Below are 11,898 nucleotides of genomic sequence, written 5' to 3'. Positions count from 1 at the left end.
CATCTCTACCACTGCAACCCAGGAGGCTTTCTGAGTCTGGAGATGGAGGACATGTGGATCAGACCATGCAGAATGTTGCTGTAGGGCCTGGCACATGACAATTTGGGTTCCAGAAGATGTTTGTTAGTGGCTTCTAGCTAAAGAGATGGCTAGGTTTTCCTTTGGCAGAAGGGACTATGGCTTGAAATGGTCATGGTAATGGTGAGTTCTGGTGTGCCCTACTCATTTCCATGAAGGATGTAAGCTGAAGATGGTTGGGATGGACATAAGGAAGGCTAAATCAACAAGTGGTGGGGAAATCATACTGGAGTCTTGGTCAAACTATACTTGATTTCTTGGTAATATATACTAATAAAAATATCCTGATAGAAGACCCTTAAAACTGGATTTTCTGTTTCTTGCATCATAAGTTGTATAGATTGAAACAGACTTAGGTACCAGGAAAAGGCTACAGTGAGCAAAACCCTCAGTGTAGGGTTGAGAAGAAACTTGTTTAGACAGAGGCCAGCAAGAAGGCCTTTACCGGAAATGATAAGATGGGAAGCCTCGCTTGGCAAAAAATGGCTGGCAGTGCTGGCCACAGATCTTATCTTAATGGTGTCCCTGCCCCATGAAGAGCTCATGGGCAAGAAGATATCGGCTGCCACTGGCAGTCTACATTGAGATCCTTGGAGACTCAAGTCAAGGAGGAATTTTACCCATTTGAAAGGGGAAATTAATAAGCTGATCCTGCTGGATTAAAAAACCTACTAGACTTAAAAAGTCACAAATGTGTGACTTAGAAAGGGAGTTGACAAAGAAAATGATGCTCATGTCCTGAGATTGCCCAGTTCCTAAACATGCACACCCTAAGTGACCGTCCTCTTAAGGGGTAGAAGGGGAGAGTACGCAGAGATGTTGGGTGGCCCAAGATAGACTACAATGGAACATTATGGCTATTCCCTTGACACGTCTCCTTGTCTGTGGAAAAGTATTCTTATTTTGTTCACAGCTTATCTGCCTTTAGGGAAAGTTAACTGTACCTCTACATGGGGGACTGGGGCATATGGTAGACACCACTTCCACTAGTAACCTGGGCATCTGTTAGAAGCTGGAGTGTAGCATTTGTTTGCTACTCCTTAGCGATGATTTCCCTCCCTCCCTTCTTTTGAGATGGGAGGCTGGATAATAGAGTACTGTAGCAGCCAGATGACTGCCACATGAGAAGGAACCAGGGGTGAAAGCCACCTTGATTGTACCATACTCAACCTCACCCTGGACTTGTGAGTTGTTTGAGGTTATCATGGCAATCTGTTACTTGTAACCAAACAACTAACCCCTAGTGATCAATGCTAAAATAAAAGTATGACCACAAGGCTGGGTATTTGAGAGAATGCAGGTTAATTAACTAAGAAAGAGCAGCTGGCTTTTCAGCATGTAGAATGGAAAGCATTGGAAAGAGATGGGCAGTTCTTAACATCAAGGAGACCTTTTAGTTAGAATTGGCTTTTTCTGACTCATCCGGAGCCAGCATTCTACTTCTCCATTCATCCAAGTGGGTATAGGAGTGGAAAGGACTCCTGGGACAGCACACCTGGCATGTAAATGCCCCCTGTAGACATGGGATGATGGACAAATGTCCACCATCTGTCTCCCCAGTCCCTCTGTAGGCTCAGGGAGCTCCCCAGAATCCCCTCACACTGCATAGTCAGACACCTCCTCATGCTCTCCCTTCTTCCCATATTGCAGGAGATGGAGCATATGTCTCCCAGGCTGAGAGCCTTTCTCTCGGAGCCCATTGGAGAAAAGGATGTTGCCTGGGTGGATGGCATCAGCCGCGAGCTGGCCATCAATTTGGTCACCAAAGGTTTTAACAAGGTAATTTTTTTCTTTCCCAACATCTCTTCCTAACCTCTTTTCCTCTAATTCAGCCAGATGGCAGCCCCTGCCATGTGTCCTTATGAGGGACCCTAAGAGAGCAAGGCTGGCACTTGGCAGGGTACCACATGCCTCAGTGCTGATGACCCCACATGCTTGAGCAGCCTCAAGGGCTTGCAGATAATGGGCAAACAGAACTGCTTTAGCTCAGAGCAGCTGGGCTGGGCATGATTCACTCAGTCAGTGTTCAAATATTCTGCACTTGATAGAAGTGAGTCTGCCACCAGTGTCTGGGGCAGAGCTGTCAGAATGGATGACTTGGGTACACTCCCCACTCCTCAGGAAGGGGATCCATGGAACCTTGCTTGCCCATGTCAGGACACGGGCATCACTGTGGCATGTGACAAGCATCCTGGACCCTATAACAAGGTCAGAAGCGGTCATTCCCAGCACAAGGATGGCTTCAGGATTATCCAAAGGAATCTGAAGAGATTAGTCTGTCTTCTATTGCTATAACAAAATATTTGATGTGGGATACTTTATAAAGAAGACAGTACAATATAGTGCCTGTTTCATAACAGGAACACATAACAAGGAGAGCTGGCTCACATGGCGGGATAGGAAGCCAGGGAATAGGGAAGGGACATCCTTACTCTTTTGTATATTCAACTTGTTTATTTTGGTGCTAGATTGATCCCTGGCCTCACACATGCTAAGTATGTACTTTATCACTGGCCAACATCTTCATGTTTCCCACCCTATTTTTTGCTTATTATTTTTAAGATAGGGTCTCACTTCCCACCCAGGCACACATCTGAGCTGTGATCTGCCTACTTAGTGAAGTTGTGGAGTTGCTGGGGTAACAGGTACATGTCACTGTGTCCAGCTTCCCTTCATGGACCTAGAGTCTCTTCCCAGGATGGCCTGGAACTGTGATCCCTTCAATCTCAGCTTCCTGCTTAGTTTAGGATAACAGGCATGTGCCACTCTTCCCAGCTATTGGTTGAGCTCTGATGAACTCTTTACATGGGCTCATCTTGAACATTGAGCTTCCAGATCTCTGCCTATACCAAGTAGCTAGGATTACAAGCACAAGCCATTGATGCTGGCTTAGACTTTTTTTCTTTTTCTTAAAAAAATAAGTATTTAAAAATCTTCTACTGGGATTATAAGCTCTGGGAATGCATTGATATGGAGGATTCAGCATGAAGACATTTTATATGCATAGATGTACCCATATAGCTACCACCCTGACCCAGTAACCAGACACCTCTGAAATTCCAGATGTCTTCCTCATACCTCTTTTCAGCCAATATCATCCCCTATTCCAAGAGATAAACACTGTTCTGACATCCACCACATTCCCTTAATTGTAGGGTTTCATACTTGCCCAGCTGTGTTTATCATTATAAAAAAGTATTCTGTATTGAGGGTGTAGTTTAAGTGGTGGAGTGCTTGTCTAGCAGGTACAAGGCCTCTTGGGATCAATTCCCAATTCAGCATACAACATATGTATATATTAAGGCATATTTGTGTAAATTTCACCTAGTAGTTATAAGTTGACAAATTCATAGTCATGAGCCATTATCACAGTGAAGACTTAACACTGTCCCACCACTCCAAGATAGTCATACCCTGGGCTCTGAACTTCACCATCCTCAGTTTCTGGCAATTACCAAGATGGCTTCTACCTGTTTGGTTTTCCCTTTTCCCAGTTAACTTTGTTGTGAGTGTGTATTATAGATGAAATGATGTGTTGAAGATGAATGAATGAGACCTGTAGAAATGGCTGACATGGAGTCAGGGCTAGAGGGATTACCTGTGAGCTCCCTGTTGTGAAGCCCCCTTGAGCTTATGAACTTCTGTTCAGTAGCATCTGGCATCCCACTGGAAGCCCAAGCTCTCCTGGTTTCTAGCCCTGGCACTAGGATCACACCATTTCCCTTGATTTGGGCCTCCCTGCTCTGATGGCCACCATATTCCCTTTACAAAGAAGCAGAGGTTCAGGAGTTGGTGCTTTGCTTGAGGTCCCAAGCAAGGGAAGAAGGCCATGATTCTACTGCCTTGACACAAGACCAAGTGGTTATGCCTGTCGGGCAGACAGCTTAGACCACTATATGGTTGTGAGCCCCTATATCAGGACCCAGAGCTCAGATGGGGAATTATAGGAGGTCATAGAGGAGACCCAGATATGTCTTTTCAAGAAGAGCAAGTGTTTCCAGATGCAGATGGGGCTGAAAAGAGAGGTGTGTGAACAAGGCCAGCAACTGGAGCAGGTAAAGCAGGAAGAACCTGTGAGGGCAAGATTCCCATATTCAGCCAATTGCAGCCTCCTGTATTTTTATTTTCTGTGTGAGGGGCACCTGAGCCTTGCATCTTGCTGAGCCTCACATCTTGTTGAGCTTCATGGTTTATCTTCTGATCTATTTTTATGTTCTGGGTCTTTTTTTTTTTTTATCAGTCATAAGGCTTGAACTCAGGACCTGGATACTGTCTCTGAGCTTTTTTGCTCAAAACTAGTGCTCTACCACTTTGAGCCACAGCTCCACTTCTGGTTTTCTGGTGGTTAATTGGAGATAAGGGTTTCACAGACTTTCCTGCCCCAGTTGGCTTTGAGATGCTATTCTCAGATCTCAGCTTCCTGAATTGTATCTTCTGACTTTGCTGGATTCTACAGAGATGGAACTGTCCCCGTCTTTTCTTTCTCTGGACTGTGAGCTCAGCCAGTAGCCTCAGTCCATTGTCTGTCCCATCAGGCACCAAACCATTTCTCTTATGCAGCCCATCAGATAAACATTATGATTTTCAAAAGTGTTCGTTTGCCAGACACGGTGGCAGGCACCTATAGTCCACAATGGGCAGCTGAGACTATAGGATTACTTGAGCCTGAAATTTGAGACCTCTCAAATGGTTCCTTGATTTGCTCAAGGCTCCAGTCATCACTTTCTTCTAGAAAACTTTCCTCTTTCCCCCTCTACCCAAAAGGCTCTGCTCTTTGAGTGTTTTGTGCTTTTGTTGGGAGCTCTCATCTGATATCTGTGCCATGGGACTCCAGTTTTCCTTCAGATCCACATTGGTCTTATAGGCACAGTTTGCCATGGTCTCTCCTACCCCCCCACCCCCCCCCCCGGGCCATTGTACTTACCCTTTCACCAGGGTTCAGTGAATTTCCAGACCTATATTATATTCCAAGAATGTCATCAAGCAGGACCCTGTGAGGTGTCTGTACGCCTGTGAAGATAAATCTTGAGTTCTTCAATGGTAACTTTAATATCCCAGAGAATCTGGTCTGGTTTCAGGCTCTTTGTAGGCATTATGGGCCCCATCTGTGAGCCTAAATACAACACTTAAGACATACTCAGAGGGTGAGAGTGGAATAAATGTTTCGAGTACCCATCTGCTTGCCATATCTCTTTGTGTGGAAGTACTATGTGGTGTTTGTAATATATCAGGCACTTCAAGCTATATATGCATATATGTGTATATGTGTGTATGTGCATATATATAATGAGATATACTATTTCATTTCTGGATCACAGAGAGAACACATCTGGATTGCTCAAGGTCACATAAGATAATGGAGTTGGGCAGGCAACCCACAGGCCTCAAGCCTCTATGCTCCATTGTTCTATGTGCACCGCTAGAAATAAGGTGTGCCATCGCCCACCCCTCACTGCTGTACTCTCCAGATTCCAGGGTTTTCCCCAGAACTTTCCTTGTAATTAGCAGAAAAGAACAGAGACTGAGCTCAGGACCACATGACCCCAGCTGCCATGTCTCTCATGTCCCCACATCCCAAGACTGAACTACTGAGGGCCTCAGATCCTGTTTGTTCACTCTACTGGCAGAACACCCTACTACCTAATGTCTAGACTCTGCAAGGATTCAGTCACATGACCTTGGGGCTGCCATGATTTGAGTTGCTAGATAAAATACAAAGGATTTCATGAACCTGGAATTCTGGATTTTATAGTATAAGTATGTCTCCCCGAGAGACAGGAGGAGAGAAAGGATCAAGGCCAGCACTGGGTTGAGCATCCACACTGAAAGCACAGTGGTAAAAGCCTGACGTGACCAAGGGATGTTGCCTTTGCAAGGTTGCCATTGGCCATCAGTGAACATGAACACTTAGGAGTCAGTGCCTGCTTAAAGAAAAGCAGAACTGAGCTGTGCCATGGCAACATAGACCCACAGTGAGGTGAGGGACATTCAGGACAGGAGCTGTGAGTCTGTGGACTTAGGCAGAGGGAAGTGATAGAAGCTGGAGCATGAAGAAGCCATAATAACATATGTTTATTTCACAAAGGCAGGGGCCATTGTGAAGGTTCAAAACTTTAATGAGCTACAGACCAGGACCTTCTACCTAATTGGCAGTGCCCAATGCAAAATGAGGAGAGACTCTTCATTCAACTGTATTTAGACTTCCAACATGGCAGCAGCATGACAATAGACATATAGTGGCTCTTCTATGCATGAAGCCCTATGTACCCATACTGACCAAACCTGAGGAGAGTCAATCTTGGGGCAGATTCACATTGCTATCATTTAGCAAGAGGTGGACATACCCTTTGGGGAAAGCCCCTGAACAGCTTCTCCTCCTGGTCTTGCAGTTGAGGACAAGTCTGCCCTTGTACCACCATCTTGCTGCTACAGGGAGAAATGTACCTTTCTGGCTTGGTCAAGGCCACTGTCCAGAACACCTTCTCAGGATTCCTGCACCAACTCCTTTATATCTGGGGTTCTGGGAGCTTCAGCCCAAGGAAGAGCGATGCCTACCCCCTGATTAGTGGTTTACTTTCTGGAGCCAGCAGAAAAATTCAATGGGCAATGAGCAGAGACAAAAATGCTTCCTTCCGCTGGAAGCAGGATGAAGTCCTCATAGCTGAAGTGAGAAGGCAGGTCATCTTTGCCCCCTCACTTGCTGGAAGATGCCAGAATGAAGCCAGAGGGAAAGCTGAGGACTGAGTGTCAGGTAGCAATTTGGCTTAATCGCTGCCATGTTCCTGGAAAGTTTGCCTGGATCCCACCTGTTGTACATTCCTGACTTTCTGGCTGCTGAGCTTGCTGGGCTGGGGAGGTTCAGATGATCACATTAGCTGATTTCCACAGCTGGCCCCCAAATGGACAATGGATGAGTGGATGGGGGAAAAGACAAGCAGGAAGCTCAAGCTCTCAGATTCTTAGGAGAATGGAGTGGGTAGGGTACACATGAGGACCAAATGGATTAAAGTGTGTAAGGTATCTCCAGAACAGTGTCACCTGTCAGAATGCTCAAAAGTGCTACTTGCTATTAGTTATAATTATCACTAATGTTCCTGTCTTTGGACAAAGCTCTATGTCTCTCCAGCCTATTGCATTTGCCTCGTTACCTCCATACCTATAGCACCTAGTAAATGTGAGTGGTTTAAAGCACTTAAAAAAAATGTTGACTTAAAAACATCACAGTAAAATCTACCAGTAAAGATGGGAAGAGACTGATAAAAAAAAAAGTGATATCATGCTCAGCAACTCTAAAAAAAACGGTTAAAGGGTGAACAAATGCAGCAGTGGTACTCAGTAGACTATGCTGAGAATAAACCATACAACTTGTGCATGGGGATGGGAGGAAAAAGCTGGGAGAGAATGAAGGAAGGAGTGACATTGTCCAAAAAGAAATGTACTCATTACATGATTTATAAAATGGTAACCCCTCTGTACATCACCTTTATAATAACAATTTTTAGAAATATAACAATAAATCCATTAAAAAAGAATGATTAAAGTAGCAGTGTAAAATCGCCATGAAATCCTGGCTTTGTTTCTCTCTTCAACAATTGGAGAATGACTAAAAGCAAAACCCCGGCTGGTGATATAACTTAGCTTAGTTTTAAGTGCTTGCCTGGTGTGCGTAAAATCTGATCCTCACCACAAAAAAAAAAAAAAAAAATTAAAGAATCCCAAATTCAAGCCAGGTTCTGGAGGCTCATTTCTATGAGTCTAGCTACTCAGAAGGCTAAGATCTGAGGATTGCAGTCTGGGCAAAAAAGCCCGTGAGACTCTTATCTCAACTAACCACCAAAAAGCCTAAAGTAGAAACATGGTTCAAGTAGTAGAATGTTAGCCTTGAGAAAAAAAAAAGCTAAGAGACAGTGCCCATGCCCTGAGTTCAAGCCTCTGTACCAACACACACACACACACACACACACACACACACACACACACACACACACACCCCAAACTCTAGCACTTGGGTCTATTTTATGACTAGCCTTTATTTGATTTTACTTGTAAAAAAAATATGTTCCTTTTGGTTAAGATGAAGTTTACTTTGTTTTATGTAACAGAAAGTCAACAGATACCAGCAGATTTTCCTGGAAAAGGCCCAGAATTCAAAGGCGTGGGTGGATATTGGTTCTCGTTCATTCTGGGCTGGAGAGCCCCCAAACCAGGCCAAAGAGAGACAGACATGTAATGTGACCTGAAAGCTCTAGCCTCCACCATGTAATGGCTTGGCCAGTTTATGCTCAAATAGTCTTGGGAGATATCTTCCTCCACATGGTCCTTGTTCCTCCTCATCAATCATGGTGTAATAAAGTTGTAAAAGAGAAATGAAAAGCTGTGGAAGGCACGTAGAAAACTAAAGAACACTGTAGAAACATGAGTCATGGTGCACTTAACATTTATCTAACATGTATTGTTTAGCAAGTCTATTAAAACAGATAGCTTCTATAAAACTAATAGTCCAAGAAAGCTGTGCTCCCACAGCTCAAAGCTATACTCCTAGCAACTCAGAAGGCTTGAGATCTGACAATCAAGGTTCCAAGCCAGCTCAGACAGTAAAGTCTATGAGACTCTGATCACCAATTAACCAGCAAAAAACCAGAAGTGAAAGTGTAGCTCAAGTGGTAGAGTACCAGTCTTGCGTGAAAAAAATCTAAGGGACAACACCCAGTCTCTGAGTTCAAGCTCTAATATCTACGAACACACACATAAAAATACACCAATAGGAGACATTACATACATGTGTGCATGTATGTGTATGTATATATATGTGTGTCTGTGTGTGTGTGTGTATATATATATATATATATATATATATATATAGAGAGAGAGAGAGAGAGAGAGAGAGAAACAGAGTCATTGGGGTGACGCATACAAGCAGAGGCTAAAAAGCTCCACAATGGCCACCTACAAGCTACAGAGACAGAACTGTTGAGTCTGAGACGTTGGAAAGCTCAGGGTACAATAGAAGCCTGTGATGTGGCCCTGGTCAGTGCAAGGCTTGGAAAAGAGATACAAGTTTAGCATGTTTTACACTTCAGTTCTCTTCCCACAGGACAGTATCTCTCAGGACAGAAAGAGGAATCTGCATTCTTTGAATGTTTTGGCATTTGGTTCACTTGATTTAATCTTCAGGGCAGGTTCTACAATGAGCCTTGGGAAGGCAAACACTGCCTTAGCTTCTGCTGGCCTGCACTGTGGGGCAGGTGCCTGGGATTGTACAGGTGGTGTACAAAAACAAATCCATGCTAAGATGCCCTTCACCTGCCAGCCGCATGTGCAAGGCTTCTCAGCTGAGGATGATCTTGACACCATGGGGACATTGGGCAATGCCTGGGAAAGTTCGTGATCAGGAAAGTAGCATGGGATAAGGAGCGTCTATAATGCGTTGATGTGTGTTTCAAAGAAGTACCTTGGCTGGGGGTGTAGCTCAGTGATAGAGCATTAGCCTAGCATAGATGTAGGCTCGGTCCCCTACTTAAAGCATTGTCACTGGATCAACCTCAGCCACAGGAACATATTGGGAATAGAAACGCTACAGAAACTACTGGCTCAGGCCCCTAATCCTAGCTACTTAAAAGACAGATCTGTGGACCATGGTTCAAAGCCAGCACAAGCAGGTATATCTGAGAGACTCTTACCTCCAATTAACCTGCAAAAAGCCAGAAGTAGAGGTGTGGTTCAAGTGGTAGAATGCCAACCTTGAGCAAAAAAGCTAAGTAACAGTGTGAGGTCCTGAGTTCAAATCCTAGTGCTAGCACATAAACAAACAAACAAATAAATGTAGTGGAATGGAAACTCAGTTTAGGTGTGGTGGCTCATATTTGTAATCATAAACTCAGGAAACAGATTAAGACTATCTTGGAACTTGGTTTGAGGCCTGACTGGGCAAAACCAATTATGTAATGGAACATCAACAAGCACCAGCCAGTTTTCCTAGATAAGGCCCAGAACTCAAAGTAAAACCGGGTTTTTAGACCCCAGACAAAAATTCCAGGAGTTTTTCATGTCAGGTCCTATATGCCAAATATAGAGACATAATGAAGGAGGGAGGAAGGAGATTTATCACATGGAAGCCACCGGAAGACAGCACTTCAGTGTGTCTTTCAGCCATGATTAGCTACCTTCAGGGGTACAGGCATGGGCCTTAGGAAAGTGGGGTGAATTTAGGGCAGGGAGTAAGAATGCATATATAATATACAGATGTGTCCTGCCTGACCATTATCTCAGTCTTTGTCTCTGGAGGAGTTTCAGAGACTTTAATCACTTCATCCCTGGAGGGCAGCAGGAACAGGTCAGGCTCGGTTCTCAGGGCACTGTTGCCTGGCAGTTGATCTGTAGTTTTGAGCTGCTCATTTCCCTTTGAAGCAGTTTTACCTTTTGCAACAAGATGAAAAGAAAGCATTGCCTGTCTGAGGGACATTGCCTTTTGTCACAAGATGCTTATCGGAAAATCCCGTCTTTCCTGGGGGTGATTGCAAAGTGACTGCAGGAAAGAATGACTCCAACCAAAGGGCGTGCATGTCAAGTGGAGTGTGAGTGCCCATATTTTATCCTACTTTTACTTAATCCATGGGCCCAGCAAAAGCAGCTTTTAAGTTGCCTCTTATAAAAATGGTGGGTGGATGTTGGTTCTCATTCATTCTGGACTAGAGAACCCCCTTTAGCTGGGCATGGTAGTACATGTCTTGACATCCTAGCTTTGTGAGAGGTATAAATAGGGGGATCAAGGCCCAGGCCAGCCCCAACAAAAACTTAACATCCTATCTGAAAAATAACTAAAGCAAAAAGGACTAAGGGCATGGCTCAAGTGGTAGAGCACTTGCCTAGCAAGCACAAGATACTGAGTTCAAAGCCCAGTAACACCACCACCAACAATATTAATGATAATAATGATGATGATGATAATGAAACTCTCAGATGTCATCCTTGACTTAGACTCACTGAGTTAGAAACTGTCTTTTTACAGATATGAGATGATCAATGTGTTCCTTAAAGTGTGAGGAGCAGGCAAGTGCACAAGGGGCTAGATGGCCCCGATACCAGCCCAGGAAGATGAACAATCCATTTGGCTTACCTCTCACCAGTTGTCCCCAAGCTCTGTTGGCTCTAGTCAGGGGTTCATGGATGGACAGTCTCTCTCAAATCTGACTCATTGCCCAACTTTTGTCACCTAAGTCCAGATGGCTAGAGGAGGAAGGAAGGGCACATCTGAGACATATTATGGTAACTCTTTGTTTTCCTCCTTGCCTTGTCCCATTCTCCTAGGCCTACATCCTGCTGGGCCAGTTCCTTCTGATGCACAAGAACGAAGCTGAGTTTCAGAAGTGGCTTATCTGCTGCTGTGGTGCCACCGAGTGTGAGGCCCGGGAGAGCTCCAAGTGCCTGAAGGAATGGTGCACCTGCTTCCTGTAGAAAACCCTCTTTGGCCCCTGGGCTGGAAGTGATACCTTCTAGACCATGGGGCTTGAGTCATTACTTGTATTTTCATCTAACAATACATATACATGAGCATGCTAAAAAAACAACAACTGTTCAGGAGTCTAAAGGATCCGCAAAGGGGGAAAAAAAACACAAATCATTCTCACACATCATTCTCTGTACAAATTTATATGTCAGAATGGATAATTTTAGCTTTAGACAAGAACTGAATTTCAATAATGAATTACTCTAAATCATGGCACCTTAAAATAACCAAGAATATTACCAGTTAAGTATACCTATTCCATACATACAAATAATAGCTAGACTTTGCTGAACTATCTTTTCTTCATCAGGTAC

The 11,898-nt window shown here is 44.2% G+C and overlaps 1 protein-coding gene across 1 annotated transcript; it reads left to right on the top strand.

Moving 5' to 3' along the window:
* The first annotated feature begins 1,716 nt into the window (after positions 1-1,716).
* Banf2 (BANF family member 2) lies at positions 1,717-11,548 on the top strand. The gene is made up of 2 exons (XM_048347413.1): positions 1,717-1,857; positions 11,386-11,548. Exons 1-2 carry the CDS (start codon positions 1,732-1,734, stop codon positions 11,530-11,532), a joined length of 273 nt encoding a protein of 90 aa, XP_048203370.1. The 5' UTR covers positions 1,717-1,731; the 3' UTR covers positions 11,533-11,548.
* Positions 11,549-11,898: the final 350 nt, after the last annotated feature.

Source organism: Perognathus longimembris, chromosome 6 (genome assembly GCF_023159225.1).
Source record: "Perognathus longimembris pacificus isolate PPM17 chromosome 6, ASM2315922v1, whole genome shotgun sequence".
NCBI classification, from domain to species: domain Eukaryota; kingdom Metazoa; phylum Chordata; class Mammalia; order Rodentia; family Heteromyidae; genus Perognathus; species Perognathus longimembris.
The sequence above is the reverse complement of the archived record's forward strand: the minus strand, read 5'-3'. Positions and strand labels throughout refer to the sequence as shown.